The sequence below is a fragment of the Lithobates pipiens genome, unplaced genomic scaffold, assembly GCF_037356315.1.
Source record: "Lithobates pipiens isolate NorthernLeopardFrog02 unplaced genomic scaffold, aLitPip1_a1.2 Scaffold_23, whole genome shotgun sequence".
NCBI lineage: Eukaryota > Metazoa > Chordata > Amphibia > Anura > Ranidae > Lithobates > Lithobates pipiens.
The window spans coordinates 23,444,708-23,466,760 of NW_027507785.1; the positions used below are offsets into that span (position 1 = coordinate 23,444,708).

Below are 22,053 nucleotides of genomic sequence, written 5' to 3' on the forward strand. Positions count from 1 at the left end.
TGTAACTAAGAATTGGAAGATATTATGACTTCTTTTTTTTTTTTTTTGGGGGGGGGGGGGGGTAAATGTTTTGCCTTAAGTTCTTTTTTGTTGAATTTACATTTCCCCCAAATGTGAATGTCCCGATGTCTGAGGAAGTTTTATTAAAGACCTCTAATTGCATCATATCGGATGACATCAGAGACATGGACTCCCCCCCCCCCCCCCAGTAATGATCATCCATGGTCATCACATAGAAGTAGAAAGGCTCCTCTAATGCTTCCCATCCGCTGACATTTCTATAGCCCCTGTTCTGCCATATAGAGTCCATCCATCGAATAATGTCCGCCCCTTACTGCGCAGGCGCAGCACTTGCGCAGTGCGGAGCAGAAGGAGATTCGGAAAATCTCTGAAGATTCAAGGCGCCTGCGCCATTAGGGTGCAGTTGCTAGCCCCACCATCCAAGTGGACATAGGGCTGCAAATATTAGAAGGCCGCTCGCCACGCTTTGGGCTCGGCCTCACTGCGCTCGGCTCTTTTTATTCCAACTCTATGTCCACTTGGATGGTGGGGCTAGAACCTGGACTCACGGCGCAGGTGCCATTCATCTTCGGCTATTTTCGAAATCTAGACACTATCCGATTGGGGACACAATGTGATAGGACACCGGCAGTGATCAGTAATGAAGTCACTTCTCTGTATAGGAGATGATGGAATAATCACAGTGGAGTCCATGGACATCACACACACACCATCTCTTCTCCTTTATCATTGTTTAGTGAATAGGATCTGTCTGCTCCGCCAACACATACAGATGAGGGATTAAAGATCAGAACTTCTATTTCTATAAGATCGGTTTCTAGAACGTTCTCTACACACAGGGCGCTTTGTTCTTCCTGTTGGACTTTTCCTGATTGAAGAACAAAGAGCATCATTAGGCGGAAATTCAAAGTGAGCAATGGCTGTGAGGTCAGATGGATGGGGCGGGGCTTATGTGACCTCACAGACACACCTCTCATCCCGTTTCCGCCCCCTGCTGTATGTAAGGAGGAGGGCGGGCGACAGCTCTTCACTGTTCGTGTATCTGACGGTGGAGTAAAGAGATGTCTGGTCGCGGTAAAGGAGGGAAGGGTCTGGGGAAAGGAGGTGCCAAGCCAGGCGCCAGGCGCACAGATGCTGGATTTGGATGTCTCTTTTGGGCAAAATATAATTTCCCACTGTTAAACCTTAAAAGTACTGGAGTCTTAAAATAAACGGTTTATTTTCATATATGACATTGTAAGGGTGTTAAAATAAAAGTGCGTGCACTGAAGGACTTGGTGGGATGGCTAGAGGGTGGATTCGGTGAGACAGCCAGTGGTCAGGCACTGGGGAATGTTGGTGGTCAGGCCCGGGTGGTGCCCAGGCCTAAAATTCTCTAAGGGGCCCCATAATTTCTGATGGCTGCCCTGCTCCCCGCATCGATTGAGCCTGAGCGACTAACAAACCTTGGGTCACAGTGGTTATCTGCTGTTAAAGATTAATTTCTGACCCTGAATGCAGAGAGATTTTATCCAAGGCACAGGGGTGGCCCCTCCAGGCAATCAAAAAAAAAAAAAATATATATATATATATATATATATATATATATATATATATATATATATATATATATATATATATATATATATATATAAAGCTGGCCCTTAAAAAAAAATTAAAATAAAACAAAATCCTTAAATGCACTGTGTTTGGACGCCGGACACATTGCACCTATGGGAAGCGACATGTCTATGCAATCACGAGATTGCAGACGTGGCACTTCATTTGTGGGCGTTTAACCTGCCTTGTGGCAGTTTTTGAAGCGCTGAGTAGCTTTTGGCCGTTCATAGTATATATTACTATGGCCGGGCGGTTTGATTGACATCTGAGATGATGTCACTTCCTGTTTTCTCTCTCCAATCATGCCCGGGAGAGAGGAACCAGGAAGTATGAGGAGACATCGCTGGAGAGGACAACACAGTGCAATGTAAGTACAACTTGGTGACACATGCTGCTCTAACTTAACTTGGTGACACATGCTGCTGCAACTTGGTGACACATGCTGCTGCAACTTGGTGACACATGCAGCTCTAACTTGGTGACACATGCTGCTCTAACTTGGTGACACATGCTGCTCTAACTTGGTGACACATTTTGCTGCAACTTGGTGACACATGCTGCTCTAACTTGGTGACACATTCTGCTCTAACTTAGTGACACATTTTGCTTCCATTTGGTGACACATGCTGCTGCAACTTGGGGACAGATTCTACTGCAACTTGGTGGGAAACATGCTGCTGCAACTTTGTGACACATGCTGCTGCAACTTGGTGTGACACATGCTGCTGCAACTTGGTGACACATGCTGCTGCAACTTGGTGACACATTCTGTCCCAACTTAGTGACACATTCTGCTGCAACTTGGTGACACATGCTGCTGCAACTTGGGGACAGATTCTACTGCAACTTGGTGGGACACATGCTGCTGCAACTTGGTGGGATGCATGCTGCTGCAACTTGGTGGGACGCATGCTGCTGCAATTGGTGGTGACACATGCTGCTGCAATTTGATGGCGACACATGCTGCTGCAATTTGGTGATCACATATACTGCTGCAATTGATGGTGACACGGGCTGCATTTGGTGGGACAAAGACTGCATTAAGGAGGGACTCCTTTGGGGACGTCCGATGGCATTTGGTGACAGGCGACGTGGCTAGTGACACGCTCAGGGCTCCCACTGATTCTGCATTATGGTGAGTTAAATGATTTCATTTTATATTACAATGTTATAATATAAATAATGTGCTTCTATCATTCTGACACCATAGCAACCATGGTGCCAGGATGATTGAAGTGCTAACACCCGGTGTTTGAAATATCTTTCTATTGCTGTGTAGGATCTGTCCCTGCTGTCCCTCCATCCCTCTCTCCCTCCGTCACTCATTCAAGACACTAACCACACCACCTTAGAGCCACGCCCACTATTTTGCTGAAACCACACCCATTTTCACCAAATAAGAGGGGTCAAAAAGGAAGGGCGGGGTCTTGAGCCCCCCCCCCCCATCCTAAAACTTCATCAGCCGCCACTGTCCAAGGGAAAAAATATATCATGTGCATAATGGCACAATTCAATATTAGTGACCCAGATGACTCCAGACCAAATGCCTTAGTTAAATTACGCTGCATGGCCTCCCTGTTCCTGCAAAGCCTGCAAAAGGATCCTCTTATTTGTCCCTAGGGACAATTTTCCACCTCTACCTTCTATAAAGGAATGTGTGCTGTCCGAGGTGATATTGTGATCAGATTTCTATGTAGCTGACACTTTGTATATATTTTGTGTCATTTACCTATCAGGCAGGATTTATCTTTGTACATTGATCTGATGTTGATGATTGAAATAGATACAAATAGACAAAGATTTGACTGGGCTGATTGAGTAGATACAATGTTTTCTTTTCTTGCTTCTTTCCTCCATTGTGCTGTGGATTAAGAACACCACGATTGTCTCAATGTGTCTTTTCAGATAAAGTAACAATGTAAGGCGGGAGATTGTGGAGGATCTTTTATTGTAACAATGTGTGAGTGCGGCATAAGTGTTTACTCAGCTCTGCCACCCCCTGGTCATTTCTGGTAGAACACGGGGTGTGAGTGCAGTACAAGGCGAGGAATAGAGGAATGTGGAGATGATCTCCGCAATCCATGAAGAATCGGGATGGGAATAGAAGGAAGGTTCATTAATTCCCCTCCCAATCTGCTCCTCATCTAAAGAGTCTTATTATTAGGGTTATTAAACGCCAACTGCTCTGATTGGCTCAGATTTCAAATTCATGGTTTCAAATTTTCCCGCCTGAATAGTGAAGAACGTTACAGACAAACAACCAGCCCTTTTATACCGCCAAATCCGACACCGAGATCATCAGATGATATTTCTCGGATAAATGTCTCATCTATGCTTCATGTGCATTGATTAGTCTGGAATGAATAGAAATTGATTCTGAAGATTACTGAATAATGTAAAACATTTCCATGTGTTCTTTTTAGGTCAAGTCCTCAGAATGCAGAATCCCCCCCCCCCCCCCATACAGAACAGGATAGCGAGATGACTTCTCTCATAGATCTCTACCTTTCTATATGATGGGAAATAAAGTATTCCACGTTTCATCATTAGATCTGTATAGGATGATGGGACTGACCTCTATCAGATATGTACCAGTTACAGATCCCCCCCCCATAGTAGAACTAGAATAATACATAGTGAGATATTACTGGTAGAAATCATGACATTTGTACAATGAATCAATAAAACAAATATTTCATGTCTGAAGAATCAGATGTGTCCCCTCTTTGTAACTAGAAACCAGCAACATGTTATCAGTGTGTCTAAGTAAATGGAATTCTGTGCAGAGTATTCAGCATGTATAACGGGCTAAGAATTGCGATGGAGAGTGACGTCATGCTTCCTTTACAGATTGGTTTAGAGACAAGTCAGGACACTATTGGCTGGATTCAAAGGCGACCAATCGCAGCGTGTGACGTCAGAGCACTGAGTGTATAAATGAAGGGGAGTGGCTGTGGGGTGATATTCTACCAGTGAATAACCCGATCATCCAGATATCATGTCAGGACGCGGCAAACAAGGAGGCAAGGTTCGGGCTAAGGCCAAGACCCGATCATCCCGGGCTGGTCTGCAGTTCCCAGTCGGTCGTGTTCACCGCCTGCTGAGGAAGGGCAACTATGCCGAGCGGGTCGGGGCCGGAGCTCCCGTCTATCTGGCCGCCGTCCTCGAGTATCTGACGGCTGAGATCCTCGAGCTGGCCGGCAACGCCGCCCGCGACAACAAGAAGACCCGCATCATCCCCCGACACCTCCAGCTGGCTGTCCGCAACGACGAGGAGCTCAACAAGCTGCTGGGCGGAGTCACCATCGCCCAGGGAGGAGTCCTGCCCAACATCCAGGCCGTGCTGCTGCCCAAGAAGACCGAGAGCCACAAGGCCGCCAAATCCAAGTAATCCCGACAATCCGCCCGCCTCTAATACCCAACACAACGGCTCTTCTCAGAGCCACCCACCTCCCCATACAAAGAGCCCCGCATACATCGCTTCCTTTACCATTCACTTCTATGTTTTTGTTTTAAATGTGATTGTTATGTCATTCACACTTACAGGTCAGTAGGAAGATTCAGCCGCATTATACCTCTCCATACAAAGAGACACATACATTGTTATCGGGAGATCTGATTGTAAAAATAGACTGCAGAAAAGGATTTTCTTTTGCATGTTGAAAATAAAATGTTTCCTGTGACAATGAGGTGAGATCCCGATGGTTATGTGTTATAATGACACTTGTCACTAACGAGAAATGGCGATAGATTTTATACGGGCAGCTTTCATTCTATAAGTACCAAACAATCATTCTCCCAACTGGAAAGGAGCCCACTGATCTCATCCCCGCCTTCACATCTCCCACAAGGGAAGATAAGTTTTACCATCTCAAGGAATCTCCCGCCGGAATTTTATGGATTTCTCGCATCTACTGATCGGGCGATCGCGATATTAGAACCCCTTCATACATAGTGTATTCCCCCAACAATAATACATAGGCGGGAATTGGTAAGGTCTGTTGTATGGTTTGTACTGCACAGTGGAGATCACTAGAAAGTCTCCTGAACACGTGTTTTCTCCTCCGAGAAAGCAGACTTTCTTTCAATAAAACATTGCTGGCTGTACGGCCAAAATGTCACATTGTGCCCGACAGAATTGTGTAGATTAGACAATCCATCCCTTTTATATCGCCAAATCCGACATTTTAATTTCGGTCAGACAGGAATGACTTCTAATTATTACTAAATCAGACATTTATCATTTTTATTTTATTCCAAGGACTCGGAATCCACTACTACATACAGACACGGTAGTGACATGACGTCGATCTTCCTTTATGACGGAAAATAAAGCATTGATCACATAGAAATCTGATGACAGGTCACTGACCGATATTTATTCTTCTCTTACATGTAGCGGTGACAGATTGTCCTCATCTCACACCCCGAATATGTATATAAAGAAATGTGGGGTGACCGGCAGTAATCAGGACACGGCCAGATAAATATGTACAATCATTTCACTAAACACATTTTCATGTCTGATAAATCAGGGCGGGTTCCTTATTAGGTTCCAATATGTGAAATTCTCTGCAGAATACATTGTCGTGGCCCCGCCCCCTCAGCCTTTTGTAGACGCGAGGATGTTTCCAATAACAACTCCGGGGACTCCCCAGATGACAGAAATGTAGTAAAGGCGAGAAACCACAAACTTCACCAATCCATTTGTATTGATGAAGGAAAGTGATGTTCATTGGTGGAACAACCTACCTATAAAATAAAAGTGAGGGGACGATATTGTACGTGTATCTATAAATGTATCGATCTGCTGTATTACATATAAAGAAAACCCTGCAATTGGATTGCATAGACTATGTTTCGCTAAAAGAAACTTCCTTTTCCACATTGCAAAACGTCAGAATTACAGAAAAAATATATAGAGAGCCCTTTGTATGAGAAGGTGGGTGGCCCTGAGAAGGACCTTTGTTTGGGTGAAGTGGGTAGGTGTCTATGAGGGTTTAGCCTCCGAATCCGTAGAGAGTGCGGCCCTGGCGTTTGAGAGCATAGACGACATCCATGGCGGTGACGGTCTTCCTCTTGGCGTGCTCGGTGTAGGTGACGGCATCGCGGATGACATTCTCCAGGAAGACTTTAAGCACCCCGCGGGTCTCCTCATAGATGAGTCCGGAGATGCGCTTGACACCCCCTCTGCGGGCCAAACGTCGGATGGCGGGTTTGGTGATGCCCTGGATGTTGTCCCGGAGCACCTTCCTGTGCCGCTTGGCGCCTCCTTTCCCCAGACCCTTCCCTCCTTTACCGCGACCAGACATGATAACTCTTCCCTGTTACCAAGATACACTGAGAATAGCTGAAGGTCTGTCCGCCCTCTTTTTTATAGAGACTGTGCGGACCTGATGGAAACCACCCTGAGAAAAGGCGGAGTCACACCCATTCGATACAGAGAATAGATTTGTTTTTCCACGTTAGGCTTCTAAGCAATTTGCTGTTTGGAAAAATATTAAGGCAACAGAACTACATCTAGAGAGGACAAATATATTCTTCCTTCTTAATGGTTTTCTAGGTATTCTTCGAAGATTGTACCGAAAATATAATTTTGTGGAATCTCCATAACAGAAACCACAATCACCAGATACTATTGTCAATAATAATGTAATTGTTATAGAATAGCACTCTGAAAAATGAAACATATCTACAAATCAGCCCTTGTTTTTCCCGTGCGAAGTCTAAGCGGACCTGATAGGAGACTAATGGAAAGGGGCGGAGTCAAAGCGTGTTGGTTTTCTGCAGAGAATTTCACATTCTTAGAACCTTGTAAATATTTGGCAGATTGCGTGTTACAGAGGGGGAAACCGATCTTCAGACAATATTTCTTTTACTTTATTCGTTCACTGTACATATGTATCTGTGTCATGGTTACTACCATTAATTTCACATTTATGTTTATACATATTCTGGTTGTGATATGAGGACAATCTTAACTGATAAATGTTCGAAGGAGACATTGATTATATATATATATATATATATATATATATATATATATATATATATATATATATATATATATATATATCAGTCAGTGACATGAACTTTTCATGATCAGATCTGTATGTGATTGTGACTTAATTTCCCCATCATATAGAAAAGTAGAGATCTATAATAGAAGACATTTCTCTATCGTGTTCTGTGTGTAGCAGTGGAGAGATGCCGGATTCTGAGAACATATAGAAGTGTTTTCTCATGGTTCAGTAACAAACAGAATTCTTTCCTAAGCATTCCGGACTAAAGACATAAGAGTACTAATCATATTTCTCCGATAAATGTCTCATCCGATGACCTCCTCGGTGTCGGATTTGGCGGTATAAGAGGGATGAATATTTGTCTGTAACGATCTTGGCGGGCAAATTTTGAAAACAGCTATTTTAAATCTGAACCAATCACAGCTGTGGGCGTTTCCTTCATCATCCAGTAATACTATCTTCTTTTGAGGAGTACAAAGAAATGTATTCTGAGATGTCTTTATGTTTTCATCCCAGAAAATACTTGCTTAGTAGACTTTCCATTGATCTCTATAGCAGAGCAGATTCTGAAGTCAAATCAAAGACCAAAACAATCTGAAATATTTTTTTCCAACGTATTTGTTCTTGGTTAATGAATCCATGAATTAATACATAGATTGAATACATAAATAAAGACTTAATGACCCAAAATGCTGTATTTGATGCCCCCTTTCAGTCACTTCTCCTCCTGGTTATACATTTAAATGGGGGTGCCGCCACTATATCCTTTCACTGGTGACTTTTCTATCCGGTCAACAATGTAAAGTCCCCACAATGTGTTCCTTCAGGCCATCCACTACACCCATGTATTGCAAAATCTCTAATCTCCAACTATCCTGTCATCAGTGATGTATCTCCGGGAGTCCCGGAACAGATTCCTTGTAATACATTGTATCACTTCTCCACAATCCTCCCAGTGTAGAATGACGGCTCTCTGATCACCGTGTATTCCTTCTACACTGACCATGAGATAGTAGCAGGCACAGCCGCCGCATGTTATCATAGGGGCACAAAGTCCTTCAGTCAGTGGACAGGCACACAAGGATCTCATGTCATCACTTGAACTGTATCCATTTTCGAACGCAATTTCTTGGGGAAAAAAAAATGCACTTTGATTAATTAAAAAAATGTATTTATTTTATTTTTATTTTTTTTCTTCTCAATATTTTTCATTAATGATGTTACGCACAGTAAATTAGGAAGTGGAATCAGGAAGGCAAACGTTACGATCACATTGAAACTCTTCCCAGATCTCCGTACAGAAGCGATGTGTCAGTGTTATACCTTCATGTGGAATAGTTTGATCATTTGGGGAAAGTTTTCATTCCTTTTTTATTGAAGATTGTCAATGATAATAGTAAGTCTCTAGAGGGCCACTTCCAGGCAGTGAGGTCTTTGGTATAAAACGACTTATTAGAGGGTTTACAAACACATCTAAATGGATCATGTATGGTGTTTGTATGCAGTAAGTATGGAAAAATGAACAACCTCTCCAGTCCTCGAAAGTGGGGGAGGGGACCCCAGTAGGATAGGAAGTTCACAGCAACATGAACACATGAGGAAGAATAAGCCGTGATTAGAGTATATGAATCAACATGGTCGCAAATCAGTCTTATTGTATCCAGATAGTTATTGCGGATACACACGGAATCTCTAGATCTACCTAGGTGCGTTCTAAGCATTACCTATAGATATTTTAGCTGCCCATGTAGGATACTGTGCATGTTTGGAATTGCTGACAGCCGGTTTGTAAATTAGGAGAGTTATTTGAGCTTTTTAGGGAATTGTATCCATTGTAACCGAGTACATTACGGTGTGCACTCTCACCCAAAAGTCTTCCAGGTGAGAAACAATTTCGGCCACAGCCTCAAAAGCACATGTGGGGACACCTCAGGGTACTCCTCCATCCACTTGTATTGTGTCATTGAGTCACCATAAGATAGAGAGGATTTCAGTGACAGTCATCCTATGGGCTCTATAGTGGAGATGGCCACAGAGGACAGTAAAGGCGGAGATGGACCCGGAATGACCTCTAGGTGGCGGAGTGGAACAATAGATGTGATGGAGTCCTGAGACCAGAGAGCCTCACCCCCCACAATCCCCCTGATCCCCATTATAGGGGACATGAAAAGTCTTCTTTATAAGTCAGATGTATACCGTGATCGGTGACCTATAGGAAGTGAGCATGGACGGATCGCACTGTGTATTTGGCGGAACACACAACAGCTGCTCAGTGTGGAATCCCCGCTCATACTTTCTATCCTGTATAACAATCCACACTGAAGGAGTTCGGCGATCTCCGAGCATTGTGCGATGTGCGGACACTTCACTCTGGATTTGGGAAAACAAAATAGCGATCTATTCCAATAATAGAACGTGCAGATCTAGGCGGGCAATTTGAAAATGAAGGCGCTATTCAAGTGAACCAATGAGGAGGAGGAGCGTGCTCTCATTGTCCAATCAGAGAGCTGGAATGTGTATAAATAGCGCTGTAGAGCGTTATGAACTCATATTCTTTGTATCGGCGAAGCATTGATCAGTGATGGCGAGAACAAAGCAGACCGCACGTAAGTCCACCGGAGGGAAAGCTCCCCGCAAGCAGCTGGCCACCAAAGCCGCCCGCAAGAGCGCCCCGGCCACCGGCGGAGTGAAGAAGCCTCACCGCTACAGGCCTGGCACCGTGGCTCTCCGAGAAATCCGCCGCTACCAGAAGTCCACCGAGCTGCTCATCCGCAAGCTGCCCTTCCAGCGCCTCGTCCGAGAGATCGCCCAGGACTTCAAGACCGACCTGCGCTTCCAGAGCTCCGCCGTCATGGCTCTGCAGGAGGCCTCTGAGGCTTACCTCGTCGGACTCTTCGAGGACACCAACCTCTGCGCCATCCACGCCAAGAGGGTCACCATCATGCCCAAAGACATCCAGCTGGCACGCCGCATCCGCGGGGAGAGGGCATAGAGACACTCCTAGCTACTACTCCCTCCATCATCCCAACACAAAGGCTCTTTTCAGAGCCACCACATCCTCCTATAGAAAGAGCTCCATATACTGCATCCTCACACCGACTATATGACTGCAATTCCCGCTACCAGATTTCTGCACATTCCCCGGAAATATCTTTTGTATTTCCTTTTCTAGACCTTCGGCAGCAAAGCTGAGCCGTAACATTGTTTCCAAGAACAGTAACACTTCACATTTCTGATGCAGTAGGAAATGTTTTAGTATTTTGCAGATCTCTTTCCAACTTCATATACAATGTAACAATATATAGCCGACTAACACAGACCTGACATTCTCACACACAAGACTAACTGAATTTTCTGCATATTTAACAATTTCTCATTCCAAGCTCCAGGAAAATCGTTCTTTGCCAAGTTTTTAGAAATATGGGGTGAGGATCGACCAGCAGGTTAGACAAAGACTCGCATACATTGTTATCGGGAGATGTGATTGTAAAAATAGACAACCGAAAAAAGATTTTTTTACATGTTGGAAATAAAATGTTTCCTGTGACAATGAGGTGAGATCCCGATGGGGACAATGTGTCAGGATGACACGTGTTACTAATAAGAAATGGCGATAGATTTTATACTGGCAGCTTTCATTACAGGGACTCTTATTTCCCCTCCACTTCTGATGATCATCACAAATCATTCTCATTCCCATCTTCACTCCCCCGCCGGAGTTCTATGGATTGATCCGACAATTGCGATATTAGACCCCTGTCATTTCACACCGTGTTATCCCCCAACAATAATACATAGGCGGGAATTGGTAAGGTCCGTTGTATGGTTTGTACTGCAGAGTGGAGATCACTAGAAAGTCTCCTGAACACGTGTTTTCTCCTCCGAGAAAGCAGAGACTTTTTGGACTCTCCAATAAAACATTGCTGGCTGTGGGGCCAAAATTTCACATTGTAATCTACACATTTCTGTCGGGTACAGACAAAAACTCATCCCTTTTATACCGCCAAATCCGACATTTTAAATTTCGGTCAGACAGGAAGGACTTCATATTATTAAATCAAACATTTAAATATGTTCTATTTTTATTCCAACGACTCCCCAGGTGAAAAATGTGGACAAAATGAGAACCACAGACAGATTTTAATTTTCTATGGAAAGTGGTGTTTATCGGTGGAACAATCTACCTGAAAAACAAAAGTGAGATAACAATATTGTAATACAGATCAGTTATATGACATCTAAAGAAAATCATGCAATCTGATTGTATAGTGTATGTTTAGCTAAAAAGAACTCCCTTCCCCACATACTAAATCGTTATAACTCCAGAAATGTACAGATAATGATAGCTCTTTGTATGAGAAGGTGGGTGGCCCTGAGAAGGACCTTTATTTCGGTGAAATGGATAGGTGTCTATGAGGGTTTAGCCTCCGAATCCGTAGAGAGTGCGGCCCTGGCGTTTGAGAGCATAGACGACATCCATGGCGGTGACGGTCTTCCTCTTGGCGTGCTCGGTGTAGGTGACGGCATCGCGGATGACATTCTCCAGGAAGACTTTAAGCACCCCGCGGGTCTCCTCATAGATGAGTCCGGAGATGCGCTTGACACCCCCTCTGCGGGCCAAACGTCGGATGGCGGGTTTGGTGATGCCCTGGATGTTGTCCCGGAGCACCTTCCTGTGCCGCTTGGCGCCTCCTTTCCCCAGACCCTTCCCTCCTTTACCGCGACCAGACATGATAACTCTTCCCTGTTACTAAGAGAAACTGAGAATAGCGGAAGGTCTGTCCGCCCTCTTCTTTATAGAGACTGTGCGGACCTGATGGAAAACACCCTGAGAAAAGGCGGAGTCACACCCATTCATTACACAGAATAGATTTCTTTTTCCACGTTAGGCTCCTAAACATTCTGCTGTTTGGAAAAATATTAAGGCAACAGAAATACATCTAGAGAAGACAAATATATTCTTCCTTCTTATTGATTTTATAGCTATTCTTCGAAGATTGTACCGAAAATATAATTTTCTTGGACTCTTCATAACAGAAACCACAATCACCAGATACTATTGTCAATAATAATGTCATATCTATAAAATAGTTCTCTGAAAATGAAAAATATTATACGGATAACCCCTTGTTTTTTCACAGGCTTAAGAATTTAGCGGACCTGATAGGAGACTAATGGAAAGGGGCGGGGTCACAGCGTGTTGGTTTTCTGCAGAGAATTTCACATTCTTAGAACCTTGTAAATATTTAGCAAATTGCATGTTACAGAGGGGGAAACCGATCATCAGACAATATATATATATATATATATATATTTTTTTTTTTTTTTTTCACTTATTCCTTCACTGTACATATGTATCTGTGTCATGGTTACTACTATTTATTTCACATTTCTTTTTATACATATTCTGGTTGTGATATGAGGACGATCTTAACTGATACATGTCTGAAAGAGAACAATATATATATATATATATATATATATATATATATATATATATATATACACACATATCTATCAGTCAGTGACATGAACTTTTCATGATCAGATCTGTATGTGATCGTGACTTTATTTCCCCATCATATAGAAAGTAGAGATCTATAATAGAAGACATTTCTCTATCGTGTTCTGTGTGTAGCAGTGGTGAGATGCCGGATTCTGAGAACATATAGAAGTGTTTTCTCATGGTTCAGCAAGTTTTTGCCAAGTTTTTAGAAATATGGGGTGAGGATCGACCAGCAGGTTAGACTATTTGATGAAGGGGGGTACACAGTCCACATGGAGATGGCGTTATGGGATGTACTATACTACCGCCAGGGCGGCACACATTACAGGGAAGAATAGATTCGGGGTTGGAGAGGAAAATCCAGACAGATGGATTGTGAACTCCCCGAAAACCTTTTGTTTCATGATCGTCCATCTGGGGAATCGACTATTGATTCTAATATTTTGGCTGAGAATGGACTGTTTTTATCTGTCGGCCAATAGGAGTGTCTGGAGGATCAGACAGACACGGGGGATCAATTGTTTACTCAAAGTAGAATCGGGGGTGACATATGTAATATATATATATATATATTTTTTTTTTTTGAGAGAATTTAAATCTAATGTTTAGAACAAAATATTCCTTTATTCTCATAACACTCAATTTGGGTTGTTTATCATTCCAACAATGAATCTCCTTAGAACACACAGCGGCCGCACTAAATAATGAAAGGAGTGAATGGTCGTATAAAATCGTCCGTTCCGAAGCCAATTGGCGCTCATATCCGATTTATAAATCATTTTAGTAGAAGAGATGACATGGGAAGCACTGTGTGCTATTAGCGATGGCAGTGTTATGTATGTAGGAGGCGCCCCTGATCTGTGTATGGATGTCTCTGTGAGGAGGGGGTAGGTGGCTCTGATGACCTGTAAGTAGACGGTAGGTAGGAGGTATAATGGTGCCCCTGGTCGGGGGTATGTAGAGCTCTGTGAGGAGGAGGTGGGTGGCTCTGAGAAGAGCCTTTGGGGGTGTAGATGAAAGGAGGTCTCCGGTGGGATTATTTCTTCTTCGGAGCGGCCTTCTTGGGCTTGGCTGCTGTCTTGGGTTTAGCCGCCTTCTTAGCCGGACTCTTGGCGGCTTTTTTCGGCTTGGCTGCAGCTTTGGGCTTCTTGGGGCTCTTTGGCACCTTCTTGGCTTTGGCAGCTGCGGGCTTTTTTGCGGGTTTCTTGGGGCTCTTGGCTGCGCTGGGGGCTTTGGTGGTCGCCTTCTTCTTGGGGGACTTGGCTGGCTTCTTGGCGGCCGGTTTCTTGGGGGACTTGGCCGCAGCCGATGGCTTCTTGGCGCTTTTCTTAGCGCTCGCCGCCTTGTCGTCCTGCTGCTTCTTGTTGATCTTGAAGGATCCGGAGGCGCCGTGTCCTTTGACCTGGACGAGGCTCCCCTTAGTCACCAGCCCCCTGATGGCGACCTTGAGGCGGCTGTTGTTCTTGTCCACATCGTATCCTCCGGCGGCCAGGACCTTCTTGAGGGCGGCCAGGGAGACCCCGCTGCGCTCTTTGGAAGCGGCCACGGCTTTGACGAGGAGCTCGGACACGCTGGGACCGGACGGCTTCTTGCTGCCTTTCTTGGCTCCTCCGGCTGCCGCCTTCTTAGCCGGCTTCTTCTTGGCAGCGGCGGGCTCCGCTGGAGGAGCGGCGGCTGGGGCGCTCTCAGTCTCCGTCATGATTCTTCACAAAGGTTTACAAAACGTTCATAACTCGATCATCCCAACACTCTGCCTTTATACAGTACGATCGTCATTTCTATTGGTTGGTAGCAGCACGCTGTCTGCACTGCTATTGGTTACACATTAGACCCGCCCACCCACTCTTACTTCAGTAATGGGGAATCTTCTCCCTCTTGTTGTGTTTCCCGGGCAGAGAGAAAAACGATTTTATACTGAAATAGAACGATGTCCGATCGTCATCGGGGACCCGATCTGCTCACTGGACTGTCACTTATCGGGGGTCACTCACAGCTGTCAGGAGCTGCTGAGGAGGCTGAACACAGAGGCTGCAAACACAACCATCCTCCTGAGTGTGGCTCCCATTCTTCCTTCTGTCTTCTTTTCTACACAAATTCTACACAGAAAACAATCTTCTCACATCTCGCACTAGAATGATCTTCACATTAGATGAGTGAAGAGTGACCATCAGGAAACATTTCCCTCTAATACAGAACTCTGCTCATCTATAGCTGAGTAGAAGGAGCCTGGAACAAAAACATCAGCCGGTGACATGAGATCCTTGTGTGATGTGATGGCAGAAATTGTTATAACATACAAATGTCTCAGCTGATTGCACAATGTCATGTGTTATGTGCTATGTATCATTATCCGGTCATCATGATACATCGATTGATATCCAGATATTTTGAGGACGTTTATCGATCTGTTTTACTACACAGCTATACATCCTACGCAGGTATAATGTTTGCTTTGAATCCTTCTATAGCTGTGTAGTAAAAGAGATCGATAAACGTCCTCAAAGTATCTGGATAACAATCTATGTATCGTGTTGACCAGATAATGATACATAACACATAAAATATGACATTGTGTAAATAGTTTATTGTTTTAGTAATTAAAGAGCCAATCCATCAACATTGGATCCCCCAAGAGATCATTTCAGTAACAAGAACTTTACTGAAAACCCTAATATAGTGTAGCTTGAGGTGAATCTGGATAGTAAATATTGGCTATTTGTAGGTTAGTGAGGGTTGGATTTATTTCTAGGCTACTAAAAATAAAAAAAATCTAATAAATAAAAAAATACATACTGACCAGGGAACTTATTTTATTTGTGTTAACATTTTCCATTACAAGCTTTCAGGGTGTTCCCTTCCTCTCAGATCCAAGAAGAACTAAAAGTATAAGGAATTCACCAAAAGTTTGAACCCGAGGATTTTAATATTAGACCCCCTTTAACCCATTATCATCTCCCCTCTGTATCCCAGTTAGGTCCGCTCCTCCTTTCCCTAGATAGCATCTCCTCTCTGTATCCTCAATATCTCCTCTCCTCTGTATCCCCAGAGCACCGATCTACTAGTGTGGATGAATCCCGGCTAATCCTGAAAATATACAGCGCCAAAAATGTCACTGATCCAATGATCCCAATAACATGGAAAGTACATGTATCTCATAATACAATAAATCACCAGATACACAGATATTAATTCTAAATAACTACTAGATCACTGTGAAGAAAGGAAAAAGGATAGATAGATAGATAGATAGATAGATAGATAGATAGATAGATAGATAGATAGATAGATAAATCCCCAGAAACTCCACACATGATGTCCGCCTCCTCCCCCAACTTTATTCTGATTTATACTCAATATATAGCACACCGCTCCTTCCTATCATTAATAGCACCGCTCCACCGTATGTACAAAGCATCGCTCCTCTATATCCCGAATAGCACGTCTCCGCTGTATCCTAATTATCACGACTCCACCAATATCTCCATAAAGAGGACATGTTACCTGACCAATACTATCACATATGGGGGAGGGGAGACATTGGGGCTGAAAAGACCACCGATATCTCCATAAGGAGGACCTCCCCATCTAACTGGGGCACCATCCAGTTTGTGGACTGGAGGAGTTGCTCTATTTTCCATACTTGCGGTATACAAATACCACACATGAACCATGTTGATGTTATGTAAGTCCTGCAAGTTGATTTATATCAGGGAGTTACCTGGAAGTGACCCTCTGGAGATTTACTCTGATCACTGATAATATTCAATAAAAAGGTATAAAAAAAAAATGATCCCACTCTATTCCAAATGAAGGTGCAACACTGACACCTGGCGGTGAACATGATACATGGCATCTGTACTGGGATCTGCGAAGAGATACAATGTGATTCATTGTAATGTTTCCCTTCCTAATTCCCAAGTTGTGTTTACAATGTAGACTTTGGTAGCTGAACCAGAACAATGTCTGGGGATCTAGCGAATTGGAAACACAAGCGGCCATCTAAATACTCGATGTGTGTGTTTTTTGTTTGTTTTGTTTTTTCTTTTGATTTTTTTTTTTCTTTTTGGGAAATATAGATGTACCTGGCTAGCAAAGCCCATCGAATAATCCAGAATCATTTTGTACATGGTTAGAATAAACTCTTATGTGTAGTATGTGGGTGGCTCATTTCCACTATACAACACAAAGACACCGCCTCCCCATACAAAGAGCCCCACATACATTTTTTATCGGGAGATTTGATTGTAAATACAGATAATGGAAAGTTTCATCCCCATGGTGGAACAATGTGATAATGATGACCACACACCTCTCCATACCAACACATGTTACCAGAATAAAGCTTTCAGTTTATAGAACAATGTGATCTCATTACAGGGACTCCTCTTCCTTCTCCTCCATCTTTTATTTCTGATTCATTTCTTTCAGAAACCATTCAAACGATTCCAATCATCCTCCCCACTGGAAAGGAACCCAGATCGTCTCTCTTTCCTCAGAGGAATAAAACAAATAATATCAGAGAGAAACACCCCTGACTGTGATTGGCTCAACTTTCAAACTGAATTCCATGGAACGTTCCAGGCAATCCGCCCTCCAACTGCCAAATCCGATAGGAAGCTTTCCATACTTTCCGGAGAACATTTTATTTCAGACAAGAATCAATTTTACAATCAAATGAAATCTGCCCTTTGAGTTTATTTCAGAATCCGCTCTGCTATAGGATTTTTGCTATAGAGATCAATGAAAAGTCTACTGAACAAGTATGGGGAGATCTCTCTTTCTGGAAACCTCAAAAGAAAGATATAATTGGTTGATGAATGGAACGCCCATAACTGTGATTGGTTCAGATTTCAAATTGAATTTCACATTTTCCCACCGGAATCATATAGATTAGTGTGCATTTAATCCCCGGATCTCCATCATGTCACTGAGCGATGTGTATTTGTCACTCTTTCACAAATGCTGCAGTTACAGATGTTGCCCTTATCCCAACCAGAACATTCCTAAAAAGAAATGTGTAAAGACATGGGGAAGTACATTATGTAGCAATTATGACACTGCCAGATAAATCTATACAAGGAATGATTAAAGCCTCATTCACACTATCAGATTTTCTGCAGACTTTTTTTTTTCCTTCAGATTTACCAAAACCATGTAGTGCAAGGGCCTGCCTGATTGCATACAAATTGTAACTCCTAAAGTCTGACCTCATATTATATGTTTTTGGTAAATCTAAAGGGGGAAAAAAAAAAAAGGAAAAAAATCTGATAGCGTGTATGGGGCTTAACACAAAGAACCAAATCAATTTCTTCTTTGTAACTAAAATCCAGCAAAATGTTTACAAGGCTCTGAATAGAAGTCATTGTCTGCACAGGACAGAATAGTTGTGACCACGCCCCCTTCCACCAGTCTCCAATCAGGTACGCTTATAAACATGAGATCAAGGTGTTGGATGGATTGTTGTTGCCTCAATATAATGAACGTCTACATTTCTCCTGTAACAAACACTATACAGTCTGATTCTACAATTTGTCTAGATCTAATACAACAGATCTAAATGTCTGTCTAAATATATATATTATCTCTAGAATCCTACAATTTACTAATACATTTTCTTTATTAGGCCTTTACTCCAGGAGTGTTTTTAAGCTTTTCATTTCTTTTGCGAGTTGTTTTGTTTTTATTTTTTCCTAATCACATTTTTTTTTCTTTTTTTTTTTTTAGCTTGGGGTATTTATTGATTTACAATGGGCCATGTTATACCTGTATTTGACTACAGGATGGAGCCAGAGAGTGGAATGATTTCACTCTCTGGCTCCATCCTGTGGTCAAGTTTGGGTTCTAGCAGGACTTCATTTTTCTGACAAAAGTTCCACTTTAATGATATCATGGTTAAAGTGGAACTAAACCTCTTTTACATCCAAGGAAGCTGCCATCTTGGTCTCTGTTTAATCTGCAGTTGCCATGGTACTGCACAAAATAGAGTATCCAGGTATGGCACATATGACAAGTGCCATGGGCACCATATGAAGGTGGTGCTTGTGAATGGCTGGGCAGCAAGTAGTGTTGCCTGTCGTGGCTGCCCGTATTTTTGGCAATTTCCGGAGCGGTCCCATGTGATCCTGTATTCGGCCAGCGAGTGGGGCCACCCAGCCCCGAGGGCAAGCTTGACAGAGGATGGGTTGGCTACTACTGGTGGCAAGGCGAGTGATGTCATGGCGCATCCCACCAGGTGCGTCATAATTTAAAAAATAGTCACCAGGAGCAGGAGGCGAGCTGTGCAGGTGGAACGGAGGAGCCCTCATAGTGGTCTGAGTATCCTGGCGATCCAGAGAGTCGGGGACAGAGTGACAGTGTGAGTGTGAAAGCCCAGCCCAGGCATCCACAGTATTAGGGATGAGCTTGACTCAAACATCGGCTGTTCGCACGTTCAGCGAATACCAAACGTTATGGGCCATTCGAGCCAAATGTGTGTGGCTCTCACGGCCCACAATACACTGCACCATCGCAGTGCATTGCTGGCTCATGATTGGCCAAGCATGCACTGTGACCCCGCATGCTTGGCCAATCACATCGCCGGCAGCGAAGAGAGCCATAATTGGCCACAGGCAGGATGCCTGTGGCCAATTATAGCTCAGGGGGTTTAGTGCACACCCCACACTATATGAGGCCGCCAGCACGGCGGCCTTGTGTAGTGTGTTCCGTTGTGCAGGGAAAGAGCTAGATAGGCAGGGGCAGTGTGTTCTTTTCTCAGGCATCTGCAGGAGTTAAAGTGAGTGTTGTGTGCCTCCAGCACAGTATATACCTGTATCTACCCTTTATTGCTGGTGTTCTCTAATACAGGCATCTGCAGAAGTTAGTGGGTGTTGTGTGCCTCCAGCACAGCACAATATACACATGTATCTACCCTTTATTGCTGGTGTTCTCTAATACAGGCATCTGCAGGAGTTAGTGGGTGTTGTCATGGCTCGAGTCCTGCGGGAACGCATGGGAACGGCGTTCCTGCACTTTTTTTTCACAGTAGGAACGACGTTAGCTTTGCAGGGCTAGAGCTGCCCGAGCCGATCCTTCACTAAGCGCCGATGCCCAGCATCGCCACATAGTGAAGGACAGAAGGACACAGTGAAGGAAGGAAGTCAGCAGCCGCATCTGCCCATGCCCAGTCTGTAGTTCCGGCCACTGCTGCCCACAGCTACTGAGGTGTCTGAGCAGTGCCGGAGTGATCTCCAGCCTTGTGTGCTGCGCCGGAGTCTGCGAGGGGGGACCTATCTGACAAGGGGAAATTCTTCCCACTGCCCAACCATGCAGTGTGACATGCCGTCCAGACTCTGGGGCAGTCTGGGGCCGGACACTATTGTAAGGGGAGAGTGGGGAGGAGTGTATGGGGGTGAAAGGCTGTGCGATCTCCTCATGCTGTGTTTGGAGGACTGGTGACAGCCCGCTCTGCTGGGACTTGTAGTGCCCTCCGTTGTGGGCTGAGATATGGCAGCCTCCTATGTTGGGACTTGTAGTGCCCTAGACTGTGGGGGGACTGAGGAATCCTCAGTCCCCCACAAGTCCCAGCCGAGTAGGCTGCCATTCTTCAGTCCTCTATAATCTAGGGCACTACAAGTCCCAGCATATCAGGCTGCTCTTACAGAACAGTAGAAGGAGCTTGGAGGGGGATTTGTACTGGAAGGGGAGAGAAGGAGGCACAGGTTTGGGTGGGGGAGGATTTGTGATGAGAGGGGGTATTTTTGCTGGGAGGAGGAGATGGGGGAGGTTTTATTTTTTTTCTAAGAGGGGGAATATATGCTGGAATTGGGAGATGGGGGAGGATTTGTGCTGGGAGGGAAGAGAAGGAGGCACAGGTTTGAGATGGGGGAGGGGTTTGCTGAAGGGGGAGAGGGGGGATGTTTTTTGCTAAGAGGGGGGATTTATGCTGGAAGGGGGAGATGAGAGAGGATTTGTGATGAGAGAGAGAATTCATGCCGAGAGGGGGAGATGAGAGGATTTGTGATGAAAGGGAGAATTAATGCTGGGGTGGGGAGATGGGGGAGGATTTGTGCTTGGAGGGAGAGATAGGGAAGGATGTGTGCTAGGAAAGAAGGCAAAGGCAAGGGTTTGTGCTGAGAAGGGGGGTTACTACTGGAAGGGTTTATATGAGGGTGAGGATTTGTGCAGAAAGGTGGGATTTTTGCTGCTAGGGGGAGATGGGGGTTCAGGGGTCTGTGCTGAGAGGGGGGATTGGGGGTTTGTGGATTTATGTTGTAGGGGGGATGTGGGGAGTGAGGATTTGTGCTGAGGGGGGTATGTGTGATAGAAGGAGTCATATGGGGGTGAGGAGTGAGCACTGGATGATCTTGTCCCAGCATTGGCGCACTCTACAAATTGCAAGGACAGAACTGTGAAGAGAGAGCCAGATGCCAATGTGAGGACTGGATTGGAAGTTGTTCCAGCCTGTACTGATGCGGTGGCGACTATGGCAGCCAGGAACGGCAGACTCGTGAGTACCTGGTGGCCCTTCTGAGTGGAGGGACACACACACGTGTTTCTTTGGTAAGATAGCCAACACAGCTAGCTTAGGTGTATAGAGTGGCAGTGGGAAGAATAGTGTCCCATTTGTTTTTTTTGTTTTTTTTGGTGAGGGAGTGGATCTTGGGTGGGAGTTCCCACACTTTTTCTTCCCCAGGACTTGACCCCTGGGTGTTGTGTGCCTCCAGCACAGCACAGTATACACCTGTATCTACCCTTTATTGCTGGTGTTCTCTAATACAGACATCTGCAGGAGTTAGTGGGTGTTGTGTGCCTCCAGCACAGCACAGTATACACCTGTATCTACCCTTTATTGCTGGTGTTCACTATTACAGACATCTGCAGGAGTTAGTAGGTGTTGTGTGCCTCCAGAACAGCATAGTCACTCCT

At 44.4% G+C, this 22,053-nt stretch overlaps 5 protein-coding genes across 5 annotated transcripts; 2 read left to right on the forward strand and 3 right to left on the reverse strand.

Annotated features, from left to right (window-relative positions):
• Positions 1-4,586: 4,586 nt before the first annotated feature.
• On the forward strand, positions 4,587-18,403 carry LOC143927326 (histone H2A type 1-like). The gene is made up of 2 exons (XM_077451331.1): positions 4,587-5,007; positions 17,578-18,403. Exons 1-2 carry the CDS (start codon positions 4,619-4,621, stop codon positions 17,651-17,653), a joined length of 465 nt encoding a protein of 154 aa, XP_077307457.1. The 5' UTR covers positions 4,587-4,618; the 3' UTR covers positions 17,654-18,403.
• LOC143926905 (histone H4) lies at positions 6,529-7,078 on the reverse strand. Its single transcript, XM_077450942.1, has one exon. It carries the CDS (start codon positions 6,930-6,932, stop codon positions 6,621-6,623), a length of 312 nt encoding a protein of 103 aa, XP_077307068.1. The 5' UTR covers positions 6,933-7,078; the 3' UTR covers positions 6,529-6,620.
• On the forward strand, positions 10,212-10,697 carry LOC143927322 (histone H3). Its single transcript, XM_077451328.1, has one exon. It carries the CDS (start codon positions 10,225-10,227, stop codon positions 10,633-10,635), a length of 411 nt encoding a protein of 136 aa, XP_077307454.1. The 5' UTR covers positions 10,212-10,224; the 3' UTR covers positions 10,636-10,697.
• Positions 12,007-12,406, reverse strand: LOC143927323 (histone H4). The gene has a single exon (XM_077451329.1). The coding sequence runs from the start codon at positions 12,373-12,375 to the stop codon at positions 12,064-12,066; it is 312 nt and encodes a 103-aa protein (XP_077307455.1). The 5' UTR covers positions 12,376-12,406; the 3' UTR covers positions 12,007-12,063.
• On the reverse strand, positions 13,754-14,861 carry LOC143927324 (uncharacterized). Its single transcript, XM_077451330.1, has one exon. It carries the CDS (start codon positions 14,846-14,848, stop codon positions 14,186-14,188), a length of 663 nt encoding a protein of 220 aa, XP_077307456.1. The 5' UTR covers positions 14,849-14,861; the 3' UTR covers positions 13,754-14,185.
• Positions 18,404-22,053: the final 3,650 nt, after the last annotated feature.